At 40.8% G+C, this 14,420-nt stretch overlaps 1 protein-coding gene across 8 annotated transcripts in view; it reads right to left on the reverse strand.

The window, feature by feature from the left end:
- Positions 1-4,524: 4,524 nt before the first annotated feature.
- Positions 4,525-14,420, reverse strand: part of PPFIA1 (PTPRF interacting protein alpha 1) — a 110,062-nt gene continuing 100,166 nt past the window's right edge. For 7 of the 8 annotated variants that reach the window (XM_029059609.2, XM_029059610.2, XM_029059611.2 and 4 more), the window contains 2 exons: positions 7,646-7,716; positions 4,525-5,993 (listed from right to left, as the gene is read on the reverse strand). In XM_029059609.2, coding sequence (XP_028915442.1) covers positions 7,658-7,716 — 59 coding nt within the window. In that variant the 3' untranslated portion in view covers positions 4,525-5,993; positions 7,646-7,657. The remainder of the gene's footprint in view (positions 5,994-7,645; positions 7,717-14,420) is intronic. The other variant, XM_029059606.2, reaches the window with a different exon arrangement.

Here is a 14,420-nt window from a genome sequence, read left to right on the forward strand (position 1 = left end):
AAAAGTGAGCCCCTTGTGGAACCTGATCATCTTGAATTTATCCCAGCGCTTAGTTCATTGCTTGGCACATAGTAAGTGCTTAACAAATGCAATTATTAATTAGTATTTTAACCATGTACATAAAGGATAGTGAATGTGGGATAAAAGTAAATTCCCTGTTAAATGCATGTACCTTTCAAATCTCCAACACAATTCCCTGAATTTAAAGCCAGTTTTATAGATAGTTAGATTGGGAGAAGCAGCATGGCATAGTGGATAGAGTATTGACCTGGGAGTCAGAAGGTCATGGATTCTAATCCTGGCTCTGCCACTTGACTGCTGTGTGACCTTGGGCAAGTCACTTCATTTGCTCTGTGGTGAGCACACAACGAGCTGTCTTTTTCATGACTGTTTGTGATCCCGTGAACAACAATAAGGAAGAGACTTTGCAAAGGCACTGTGATGCGTTCTACCCGAGACAGGTGATTGCTGACCTGGGCGGGGGGGTGGAGCATGGAGGGAGGTGGGGCTTTCTCTCCCTGTTCTACCTGGACCTGGACCTATCAATGACTGCGACATAGATTCACAGCTGTCATGCATGAGGTCCTGGTTGGTACGACCCAGGGGCTGGTGACACTGTTCAATCCTATTTATTGAGTGCCTACTGTTTGTAAAGCCCTGTACTAAGTGGTTGGGAGAGCACAATGCGACAACAAACAGACACATTCCTTGCCCACAATGAGCTCACTTCACTTCTCTGGGCCTGTTACCTCACCTCTTAAATGGGGATTAAGACTGTGAGCTCAATATGTGACAGAGATAATGTCCAACCTGATTATCTTGTATCTACCCTAGTGCTTAGTACAATGCCTGGCACATAGTAAGTGCTTAACGAATACCACAATTCTTATTGGAGTAAGGTCCTGGAGTAGTGGGGTGTGTATTTTGATTCTATTATTCTCAGATGTCTCTTACAGTGCTCTGCACAAAGTAGAGTCTTAATACTCTTGAGTAAATAAGCACAGTCCTAGCAACTACCATATCGATTTGCTCTTTGAGTTTGAAAGCCCAACTCTTGTAAGATTTATCCAATTTTGCATGCTAGTATGCCTGAAAAACCAAGCATAAGCCGCAGTCCCTTCCCTCCTTAGTAATCCATCGATCAATAAGATTTATGGTGGGAGCCGAGCATTGTGCGAAGAATTTGGGAGACTAAATAGAGTAATATAAATAGGTAATATAAGTATAAATAATAATAAAAATATAAATGGGAATATAGAGTAAAATAAGGAGCTTACAATATAACCAAAAAGATACTAAAATAAATTCAGTGAAAAAGTATAAAGATACCCACCTGAAAATTATGAAGAAACCGTTGATGTTATATAGGTTGGGGAGAGGAGAGAAGGCCCTCCAAGAGAAGTTACAATTTCAGGAGGTCTTTGAAAATAGGGGGAGCAGTGGTCTGAGCTGGAGGTGAAGGGAAGGACAGTGGTAGGAAAAGGGAGGGCATGAGCAAGAGGTCAGCTGAATGAGAGATGAGAACAAGGGTGGGTGACTAGGTTGGTTTGAGAAGATCAAAGTGGGCAAGCTGGGTGTAACATGAGAAGTGAGGGTAAACAAGGGGCTGATAGCTGATGGAGTACCTTAAAGTCAATGGTGAGGAGTTTCTACTTGATCCGGGCAGAAACTAGGCAAACACTGGAGGGTTTTGAGAAGTAGGAAGATATGGCAAAATGATATTTTAAAAGCAATGATCTGGTCAGCAAAGGGAAGTACAGACTGGAGAGGGAATGGAGGCAAGGAGACCAGTGAGGAGGTTGACGCAGTAGTCAAGCTGGGCTATGACAGATGCCTGGATTAGGGTGATAGGCATTGGGATGATAGAGAGGAAGGGTGGATCCTGGAGACACTGTCATGGACAGAAACATGGCAGGATTTAACGGTGCTTTGAAAGAGAGGGAAGAGTCCACGATAATGCCAAGTTTACAAGTTTGAGAGAAAGGAAAGTTGGTGATGATAGTAATTATGGTATTTAAGTTTTTACTATGTGCCAAGCACTCATTCATTCAATCATATTTATTGAACACTTACTATGTGCAGAGCACTATACTAAGCTCTTGGAAAGTACAATTCGGCAACAGAGACAATCCCTACCCAACAATGGGCTCACAGTCTAGAAGAGGCATTATACTAAGCACTGGGGCAGCTATCATATACTCATCAGAGTATATGCACCAATTCCTGTACATAGAGCTAAACTAGTTGGGAAAGTTAGGTGGAGGAGGGGATTTGAGAAGGAAGAAGAGTTCAGTTTTGGATAGTTTAAAGTGTTGGTAGAATATTTATGTAGCGATGTCCTGGAGGCAAAAGAAGCAGCGTGGCCTAATGGATGTTACAGCGTGGCCTAATGGATGTTACAGTGGCCTGGGAGTCAGAAGGACCGGGCTTCTAATCCTGGCTCTCTCACTGGCCTGGGAGTCAGAAGGACTGGGGTTCTAATCCTGGCTCTGTCACTTGTCTACTCTGTGGCCTTGGGCAGTCACTTCACTTCTCTGTGGTTCAGCAACCTCATCTGTGAAATGGGGATTAGATATTGTGAGCCCCATGTGGGACACGGATTGTGTCCAACCTGATTAGTTTGTATCCATCCCACCACTTAGTACAGTACTTGACACATAATAGTAATGTTAGTATTTATTAAGCGCTATGTACAGAGCACTGTTCTAAGTGCTGGGGTAGATAACAGGGTAATCAGGTTATCCCAAGTGAGGCTCACAGTCTTAATCCCCATTTTACAGATGAGGGAACTGAGGCACAGAGAAGTGAAGTGACTTGCCTACTCACACAGCTGACAAGTGGCAGAGCGGGGATTCGAACCCATGACCTCTGACTCCCAAGCCCGGGCTCTTTTCACTGAGCCATGCTGCTTCTCCACATGGTAAGCGCTTAACATATTATAAACAATAAAATTAACAAACAAGAAATGCTAGACTGTATGGAGAAAGAGGTTGGGGCTAGTGAGGTAAATTTGGGAGTCACCTACACAGAAGTGGTAGAAGAAGCTGTGGAAACAGAAGAGCTGCGTAAGGTGTAGTCATTTAAAAAAGAGGAGCCAGAACTGGGCCTTCCTAATTGCTGAAAATAATAGTAATCATTATTATTAATAGTAATGATAATAATCAAAGAGCCCTTCAAGATGAACAGCTTCCTTGTTTCTTTACATCACACTGTGAGCCTCATGTGGGACACAGACTGCATCCCCTTCTCACCTGCTCCTTAGCTTATAAAAGTGTGTGGAAGAGCATTTAAGACCTTGGGGTGAACTCCATCTCAGCCCTCTTCATGGCTATGACTGAAAAGGTGACTTAAAAGATGTGGCAAAGGGCCAAGTCGTTTCTTCACATGGCAACAGGTTGCCCACACTTTGCTGGATCTCAGGGTCATTGGTGAGGTTGTGTTAAATAGACTGAAGTATGGCAACTGTTTTAATAGAATTTTACTTAAGGTTTGTTGCCTTGATATACAGGGCTTTCGTTACATCAAATTGGAAGCATTTGTTGCACAAGACAGTGGAGGTGAAGAAGAATATGGTTCCTCATGAACGGGCTGGCTCGGAGAGAACTGCCTGCACACTGTTCTTCAATTTTGATCTCAGTTAAAGTGATTGGTCACAGTTTGAAGAATTTGAGAATTTCTATTTTGTAGTGCTGCCTCTGATCTAAACTCTAACTTTGGATGAGACTTTCCAAATGTCTAAGTATTAAAAGTGGGGCATAAGAGAGCAAAATATTAAATTAGCTAACACAAATCTCTGTTGTTGCACTGTAAAAATAAAAGAGATGAATGCATATTTATGATGTCTAATTCTCATAACTTTTGTAGTATGCACAGAAATACTATCAAAAATAATTTTGCCCCATCTGAACTGTTGCATATTTTTGCCTAAAGCCTCATACGGGGTGAGGGACCACTTTCTTGCACAAGAAAAGTTCTGTTCCACTAATTCTAACTAGCTGAAGCTGGAAGCGATCTGGAAATCGGGGCTGAGATGGAGTTCACCCCAAGGTCTTAAAAGCTCTGCCACACACTTTTATAGAATGATTACAGGTGCATAAACTGTTTATAGTGCAATCCGTCCAATTACAAGAAAATGCAACGAAGAATCCCAAGACCTCTTGCACATGGTCTCTTGACCTCTCTTGCAAATTAGCAAATCAAATTTGAGTCCAAAAGGAAATCTTTTGATAGGATGGAATCCTGATACGTTAAATATTTCATGATCTTATGTTATTATTTTGTCACTGTTTCTGAACTGTCGTAATTTAGCCGTTAGCTCCTCCTTCCCCAATATAAATATATAACATATAACCTTCTCGTATGACAGGGAATTGTCAGAGTTAACGTCCATGTATTCTTCCCAGTATCTAGAACAGTGCTTTGTTTTTATTGATATATTTTTAAAAAATCACCTGAAATTCATCCCAATAATTGATCTGCATGTATTTACTATCCAAAAAGTTGAAAAAAACAGCTGCAGTCATCTTTCAATATAATTACAATTTATTCTGTTTGTATTGGCAGTGGAAAAAGCTTCAGTACTTTATTGAAAGAAAGCAATAAATAATACTGTGATAAAAATAGTTCAAAAGTAGACTGTACAGACTTTGTTACATAATCAGAAAGTTCACAAAAGATTAATAGAAAACTGAACAGTAACAATGAGTTGAACAAGTAAATTGAAAGCAGAAACCAAAAAAGAAAGACATGCTATATATATATATTTTGTTGCATAATAAATAACACACCATGATCTGAACAGATTTCTTGCTGGCTTTTTAATATGCCATCTAAAAAATAAAAGACACACTTTGTACTCATACTGTTTGAAATGGCTATAACCATCAAAATCTAAAATTGTGTGTCCAGATTCAGTCTTTAAACATGTTTACAAACAAATGTAAAAGACGATTTACGTAAGAAAAATAAGGCCTTTTTAAAAAGTTGCACTACACAATTCTTCAGATACTGTGCCTTCATCTTCTAGTATATACCAATGTCTTTGAAATTAGTGCAGTGCTTGGTGATTGGTCCTCTAAGAACAGTTGCATCAGAGCCTTTCAACGAAGAGTTTCAAGGAAAAGGATGTGGGAGGAAAGCACTTGTCTGCAGGCTATTATCAGGATTTTTTTCCCCAATGTCTGTCTTTCTCTCTTGGTTCAGAGAATATTTCTCAGTTCATGGCTTTTGCTCAGTCACTGAAGATCAGCTATATAAGCCCTGTACAACAGAGACTAAAAGTTGTGGCGTTAACCAGCTGAATAATATTTTTCATAGTGTTCTGATATTTCCCAGTTCGTGTCTGATAAAAGAGTTTTAAGGTAAGAAATTTTAAATCGGTTCAGGCTACACCAAACATTTTCTTGCTGGAAAAAGTACAGTTATAATCAGTAATTAAAATCACACACCATAACCGTTCACAATGAAAAATTTGCTTATTTTAGAACTAGCTGCATCCGATTGGCAATGTATTCTGCTTGGTGTCGTGATACTTTTATAAACACAGTAAATTCAGTTCCTCCATCAGGTTTATTATTAAAAAATTAAACATTAATGTTACTTACAATAACTGCATAATTTACAAAAACCCTAGTTCATAGGATTTATACACATTAGCATTACAGTACATTCAGGTGGAAAGACTAACAAATTAAGTATAAGAACATCGATGAACTGGTTTGAAAGGATATTTATAATCCGGTTACTCATGAAAAAGGTCAGTAACTGTATAAATGAAAAGTCACATAGGTTTACATAAATATAAGAAACATTTATTTCTAAAATATTTTCTCTATAGTACTCATTAATTTTTCACTAATTAAAAACTCTGTAATAAAATATCTCGACAGGTCCATATGACAAGTATTAACATTAAAGATCCACTGAATTTTAAAATATGGTCTTTGTTGAATTCAAAATGCTGCATAATCATCTGTAGAAGTAGTGTGGGTAAACTGGAAAAAAAAGAAAAGACAAACCTTGTTAAGTGCAAGTCAATGTAAATTAAATAGATTTGGCACGTAAACAAGCAGTCATTCAATCCATGCTTGTAGACCAAAGTTGCTCTTTCACAGCTAGCATGGTAGGTGTGATTCACTTGGATATTTTTCATTATTTAGCTACATGGAGAACTGAGATTAAAAAAATCAAGTAGGCTTTTCCCTAAGAAAAAAGTTCCTGATCAACTTGAGTGGGTCCATTTTTGATATGCTGTAATGTGACTGTTTAGTAATATATTACTTTAAAAGAAACAGGATAAAAACCATACTTGTCTGGACTGTAAACTCCTTGTGGGCCGGGAACGAGTCTACCAACTTGGCTGTACTGTTTCTCCCAAGTGTTTACTACAGTGCTCTGCACTCAGTAAGTGCTCAATAAATACCACTGATTGTTTAGGCAGTTTTAAAAATTGAATTAAACCTTCTTTTATGAAGGCAAAAATTACAGTTTCTTTTACCCCTAGAATCATAGAAAACCTCATAGACAACAAATTCCTACTCTTAAAGCCTTTGGCATTGGAAAATTTTAGTATTGTGAAGAACAACTGATCAGATAAATTTCAGGGAGCGGTATTTCAGTCTTTGACAGAATACTTTTAATCAAGATCAGGGTAATTTATCTTATTCTAAAAGCATTAGTGCCAATGGAAAGATAATTGAAACAGGGCACCTTTGGCTTCAAAAACCATGCTGCCCAAGCAGTTAATGAATTGCAATTATACCAAATTTACAATCAGACCAAATTTCCAGTTTAAACAAATGATTATTTTTTCATGCTCCCTTAGAAACATTTTTATGTTCATATAAATTCTGAAAAAAATGTAGCCGGTCTAAATAATCTTCTTATCCATTAAAAATACATGAGTCTATTTTGTGTCTATTTTACTGTTTTAAAGTGAAAACAAAGACCTAACAAAACTGTCTTTGATTCAAGAATGCAAAATCCACTCTGAATATTCCTGGAATCCAGAGTCAAAATAGTTTCAATATTCTTACCATATGCTATGAATGCGGCATCCCTAAATAATGTTTGCTCAAGATACTGAAATATAGTCTTGCTTAAAAAAAATTGAATCAACATTGATTTAATTTTAAGTGCCATTCGGACTGATCTGAGAACAGGTAAGGAACTTCAAACTAACCTCTCCCCCCCCCCCCCCGATATATACATTAGACAGCTCTCTATTTACAAATGTGGAAATGAAATTTTTATTATCACAGAAGGGTCCTAATTATTTTGACTATATTAAGTAACATACTTTTTAAAAAATGGTCAATCAAAAGTATGGCACAACTGTGCCTCACTATCTGAAGTTTTTGGATGTTAAATAAAATCATCCAAATATTCCATAAAAATCCTTACTACACTTGAAACTTTCCTTGGATTTCACTTGCCAAAATTTAGCCAGATGGGTGTTTTTGCTACTCAGTTACGATCAAAGGGCCAAAACTGAGGCAGTAACCACATCAATTAGGGAAAATTTGAAGCTTTCCTTCGATATTCGAGCTTCAAAGCAATTTTAGTTGAAAATATGTAATTAGAAAGTAAACTCGATCTACAGTGCAGCCCTTTAAAATAATTCGTATGTGGCTCTCTCTATACTCACCAACAGAAGGCTTTAACAGGAGTAAGTTCTTACTGTTGCAGAATCCAACCTTTGTGTTCCTGATACATTGCCTGTTTCAACACCATAGGAGGAAGCGTGCAAAACACAGCATGCAGTTAGTGTAAAAAAAAAAAAATCAGGGGTGTGAGTATAGTCCAGAATATTTTCAAATTATAAGATTATCACCAGCGACAGGAGAGAATTTCCCGTAGGACAGAGAGTCGGACTGAAGATCAAACTGTTACTGATTGGTTCTTTTCTCTCTGGCCTTGGGAAACACTCTCGGTGGAGGGCCGCCTTCTATCACTCCCCTTCTTTATTAACTTCCCCACTTGCACGGCTGACAGGGACCCGGACAGAACAGTGTAAGATGACTCGAACCTAGCGATGCACAAATTTGAAACATACAACACTTCTTCAAACAGTCCCAACTATACTACTTTGCTAGATTTAAGAGCTAAAAAATCTCCAACAAAGATAAGCTACCTATATATGGTACAGGATACTTTATAAAGTCACGAATGACAATCACTTCCAACATCACCAATTGGTCATTTCTTATTCTAGTAGAGTCCATTTTTCAAAACTTTGGAGGCTGCATTCTTGAAAAACTCAGTGTTAAGGAAAATTTGTAGATGTAGTACTCGAGCCTTGCCCGAGGCCATGCACATGAGCATGACCATTTCTTCTTACATGGCATAGCACCCTATCTAAGGCAGACCTGTGTATTGGCTAAATATTCCCCAATTCTTATTTTGTGTTCTTACTTAAAATGCTTAGTAAAAATGGGCATTAGGGAAAAACTGACCCTAGTAGGTCTTTAATGTTTTTGACCTGTAAGGAAATTAATTTGAGATTTTAACACAGGATAATGGATTTTGATTGGTGAACCCACTTTGCTTGTAGCTCCATGCCCACTGGTATTGAACACTGTTAAAATATCCTTAATGAGTCACTCAAAAAAACACCAAATGGTCAATAGCTTGAAATTAATATTAGAAAATAAAATTATTGTTATAAGGCACATTTGAAAAAAAAACACAGCGTTCAATCCTTCCCTACTGGGAGGAGAGGACTCCCTCCATGAATTTGACAGTTGGAGGTAGAAGAGGAAGGAGAGAAAAAAGCATCATGTCTGCATAGAACATTATGGCAGTCCAGCACAGCTGGCGTTAGTGAGGCTGTTCTGGGGTGTGGCTCTCTCACGGAAGTAGAGCTTAAACAGCGTCACTGGAATGAAGTAACGTGGGTGGTGACAGTGCGTTTTTATTAATAGTATTCATTCAGTGTTTACCATGTGCGAGGCACTGTACTAAGCACTGGGGCAGATACATGATAATCAGGTGGGCAGATACATAATTATCAGGTGGGACACAGTCCATGTCCCACACAGGGCTCAGAGTTTTAGCCCCCATTTTACAGATGTGGAAATTGAAGCATATAGAAGTTAAGTGACTTGATCAAGGTCACACATCAGGCAAGTGGTAGAGCTGGAATTAGAACCCAGGTCCTCTGACTCAAGGCCTGTGCTTGTTCCACTAGGTCGTGCTGCTTCTCAGGTAGCAGTGTTGTTATCTGGCCCCCCAAATTAAAATAGGTGCAGGTTTCAAATAGAGTATGGAGAGGAACTTGCTCTGCCCTGCTTAACTCCACGGTGCATTGCTATACTCCTTGAGAATCTCAGAAGGGAAAAGTCAGTGTCACTAATAATCAGAAATCGCATTTAATAACTTGGATCGACTGCTTACACTTACTCCTCCTAACCAGAATTATGGATCAGTGGAAGTGGGAAAATAGTGTACATGAGATAGATAACTGGGGGCTCCACTACCTTCTCTATCCCTTTTGAATTAGGAATAATGGAGGAGAAAAGTCATCTGCAGTGGAGAAATCTTATGGAAACTAAGTTAAAAAGGTCAGCGACTTTTAGAGTATTTCACAGTAAGAGAAGAAATTTATCATCTGCATAAAGTCTCAGGGCTTCAATACAAGGAAACAAAAGGTTTGCACATTAACCATTCAAAAACCACTGTAAGAACCAAGAGAAAATGTGAAGACTGTATCTCAAAATTTTCTCAAATATGACGTCTGCAAAAATTCTGTCAGATAAAGGTCAACATTTAAAGTTTCTATTTGCTCCTTAAGAAAATGTCTGTTGGACCAGCAAATATGCCTGTATTTCAGCATAAGCACAATTCATTTCCCAGAACACCTAGGAGAAATATTTATTTTGCACTGCACAAATATACGCTTTTGCAGGATAAGCAATTCTACACATTGAACTAAGAAAAACAGAGCTGTTGTTGGTCAATATTTTTCCATAGATGAAGCACTGATTTTTAAACTTATTTTCTGGAAGAGCAAGATGAAAAAGAAAAGATTTAAAAATCTACTGATTATATTCAAACATTTTAACACCTTACAGGTAATAGCCACAGCAGTGCCGGATTTGAAGAACACTTATCTCAGGGGATTATACTTTAAGCTCATGAGTTCTAAGTGTAAACATGCTTTGTGGTTTTGTTGAACTAGTTGATGCAAAGAAATGTTATTACTTCTACCAACCTGTACTAGACTCCAAACTCCTTGAGTACAGGAATCATGTCAAATTTATTGTACTCTCTCAAGTGCTTTGTAAAGTGCTCTGCAGAGTAAGTGCTTAAAAATGCAACTATGTGTGACAAACTAACTGGAAAAGGCAGATTTATAGTAAAATGGTCAGTTTCCTTAACACAACTCAGTTAAGGACCAGTTTTTCAATTTCGGTTTAATTTTCACCATTAAATTTGTTTTAAAAATCAGGGCTGACTTTGCTTATTACTTCCAATTGCCTAATTTCTTTAAAAAATAAACTCAAGGCTTAATCAATTCAAATAATGTTTTTAAATAACTGCAAAAATTAAATTTCTGTCATCCATTATAGAAAGTAATAGTCACAGTACAACCAATGTTAGGAGTTCCTATACTTTGATTACTTTTCCTATACTTTGATTACTTATCCGAAATAGGCATTTGACCAGTTTTGTGCTTTTACCACCAAAGTTATTCCACACATCATCAGCTACCATTAAAGCAGCTTATTGATTCTGTGGCCAGTTATATGACCCAGCTTCTTTTCACCTGAGTTAAATTTCATAATCCAGCTATTGCTCCATATCCCTTCTCCCGCACCTGTCCAAATTTCCCAAATGGGTTATAAACCCCCATTCTTCCACTTCCTCTTCTCCAACTCGCTTCTCAACCCACTGCAATCCAAGGGCTCCTTCCCCTCTGCCTTCAAACATGCCCACGCCTCCCCCATCCTAAAAAAACCCGCTCTTGACCCCACTTCCCCCTCCAGTTATCGTCCTATCTCCCTACTACCCTTCCTTTCCAAAATCCTAGAACGAGTCGTCTACAATCGATGCCTAGAATTCCTTAACTCCCATTCTCTCCTAGATCCCCTCCAATCTGGCTTCCGTCCCCTCCACTCTACCGAGACTGCTCTCTCTAAGGTCACCCATGACCTCCTTCTTGCCAAATCCAATGGCTCCTACTCCATTCTGATCCTCCTTGACCTCTCTGCTGCCTTTGACACTGTCGACCATCCCCTCCTCCTCCATACCTTATCTCACCTTGGCTTCACGGACTCTGTCCTCTCCTGGTTCTCCTCTTACCTCTCTGGCCGATCATTCTCGGTCTCCTTCGCTGGAGCCTCCTCCCCCTCCCATCCTTTAACTGTTGGAGTTCCTCAAGGGTCAGTTCTTGGCCCTCTTCTGTTCTCCATTTACACTCACTCCCTCGGTGAACTCATCCGCTCTCACGGCTTTGACTACCATCTCTACTCAGATGACACGCAGATCTACATCTCCGCCCCTGTCCTCTCCCCCTCCCTTCAGGCTCGCATCTCCTCCTGCCTCCGGGACGTCTCCACCTGGATGTCGGCCCGCCACCTAAAACTCAACATGAGCAAGACTGAGCTCCTCATCTTCCCTCCCAAACCCGGTCCTCTCCCAGACTTCTCTATCACCGTGGATGGCACGACCATCCTTCCCGTCTCTCAGGCCTGCAATCTCGGTGTCATCCTTGACTCATCCCTCTCGTTCACCCCACACATCCTATCCGTTACCAAGACCTGCCGGTTTCACCTCTACAATATCGCCAAGATCCGCCCTTTCCTCTCCACCCAAACGGCTACCTTACTATTACGGGCTCTCGTTATATCCCGGCTAGACTACTGTGTCAGCCTTCTCTCTGACCTCCCTTCCTCCTCTCTCGCTCCGCTCCGGTCTATTCTTCACTCCGCTGCCCGGCTCATCTTCCTGCAGAAACGATCTGGGCATGTCACTCCCCTTCTTAAACAACTCCAGTGGTTGCCTATCGACCTCCGCTCCAAACAAAAACTCCTCACTCTAAGCTTCAAGGCTCTCCATCACCTTGCCCCTTCCTACCTCTCCTCCCTTCTTTCTACCGCCCACCCCGCACGCTCCGCTCCTCTGCCGCCCACCTCCTCACCGTCCCTCGGTCTCGCCTATCCCGCCGTCGACCCCTGGGTCACGTCCTCCCGCGGTCCTGGAACGCCCTCCCTCCTCACCTCCGCCAAACTGATTCTCTTTCCCTCTTCAAAACCTTACTTAAAAATCACCTCCTCCAAGAGGCGTTCCCAGACTGAGCTCCTCTTCCCCCTCTACTCCCTCTGCCATCTCCCCTTTACCTCTCCGCAGCTAAAGCCTCATTTTCCCCTTTTCCCTCTGCTCCTCCACCTCTCCCTTCCCATCCCCACAGCACTGTACTCGTCCGCTCAACTGTATATATTTTCGTTACCCTATTTATTTTGTTAATGAATTGTACATCGCCTTGATTCTATTTAGTTGCCATCGTTTTTACGAGATGTTCTTCCCCTTGACGCTGTTTATTGCCATTGTTCTTGTTCTTGTCTGTCCGTCTCCCCCGATTAGACTGTAAGCCCGTCAAACAGCAGGGACTGTCTCTATCTGTTGCCGACTTGTTCATCCCAAGCGCTTAGTACAGTGCTCTGCACATAGTAAGCGCTCAATAAATACTATTGAATGAATGAATTGAATGAATGAATAGTTTCCCACTCCTTTACCCCACTGCGACCACTTTTCAAGGTCACCAATAGCCTTTTCCTTGTCCAATCTATGAGACTATCCTATTCCTACTTGAACACACAACTGCCTCTGGCATGACACTCTGGACCACTACTTTCTGGAATCACATGCTAACCTTGGTTTTTATGACACAGTTCTCTTTTGGATCAGCCTTCTGGGACCTCTCTGGCAGATCCTTCTCAGTTCCTTTTGCCGGCTCTGCCTCTGTCTCCCTTTTCCTAATTGTAAGGGGGGTCCCTCAAAAGCCCCATTCTCTTAATTTACAACTCCGTTAAAGTGTATAGTGCTCTGCACATAGTGAGCGCTCCACAAATACAATTTATCTCTTGGAGAGCTCCTATGCAGATGAATCGCAAATCCATCTCACTGGCCCTGATGTTCTCCCTCTATATTTTTTTCCTCCTCTCTACATGGTTATCTTGTCAGTACCTTACGTTCAGTATGCTCAAAACTGAACATCCTTTTCCAATCCTCTCCCGCACCTCAGTTTCCCATCACAGCTGACCTTACCCTCCTCCCCATCTCGCAAGCAGCGTGGCTTGGTAGATAAGAGCATGGGCCTGGGAATCAGAAGGACACGGGTTCTAATCCCAGCTTCACCATTTGTGTGCTGTGTGGCCTTGGGCACAATTCACTTCATGTCTCTGTGCCTCAGTTACCTCATCCGAAAAATGGGGATTAAGATTGTGAGCCCCATGTGAGACAGACTGCATCCAACCTGATTATCCTGAATCTACCCCAGAGCTTAGAGTGCCTGGCACATAGTAAGTGCTTAACAAATACCATAAAAAAAAAAGCCCGTGACCATGGCTTTTTCCTTATCTTCAATTCCCATGTTCAGTCTTTAGCTACAGCCCGTCCGTTTCTCCTGTCCAGCACTTCAGAAACCTGCCTCTTCCTCTCTGTCCGAACAGCTATCAAGGTGACCCAAGCAATGCCCACCCCAGTTTGACTACTGCTCAGCCTCCTTGCTTATTTGCTTGCCTCCATTTTCAACCCTTTCCAGGCCACACTTTGCTCTTCTGCCTGGATCAAAATCCACTAATGGCATCCAACAGAAATTCCTGACCACTGGCTTAATGGCACAGAATCAGCTCTTTTCTACTTTCTTCTCCCACTGCATCCCAGCTCGCACACTTCATTCCCCTCATGCAAATCTACTCGCTTTACCTGTTCTCATCTCATGCACCAATCTCTTACTTACTCCCATCCTTAGCCCGAATGCCCTCTCCCTTCATATTCTCCAGAACATAACTCTTCCCATCTTCATGGCCCTTCTGAAATCATACCACCTGAAGTAAACCTTCCTCAATTTATCATCTCCGTATCTTATATACCCCCAACTGCCACTTCAGCATTCCTGCCACCAAAGCACTTCAGAGTTCATAATTCCCCACAGCAATTACACACTTATCTCTATTCTCTATTACTTCCTCCTTTCTGTAACTTATTTTAGGGCCTTTCTCCACTGCTAGATCGTAAACTGCTTGAGGATAAGAATCTTGTCTAGTTCTCTAATGTACTCTCACAAGCACTTAGTACAATGTGCTGCATACAATATGTACTCAATAAATAGAACGGAAAGTATTATTCAAAATACAAAATGAAGCAAGGGAAAAAATTAAGAATATATAATAACTATGTGCACAGGGAAAAGCACACAC

The sequence above is a fragment of the Ornithorhynchus anatinus genome, chromosome 3 (genome assembly GCF_004115215.2).
Source record: "Ornithorhynchus anatinus isolate Pmale09 chromosome 3, mOrnAna1.pri.v4, whole genome shotgun sequence".
NCBI classification, from domain to species: domain Eukaryota; kingdom Metazoa; phylum Chordata; class Mammalia; order Monotremata; family Ornithorhynchidae; genus Ornithorhynchus; species Ornithorhynchus anatinus.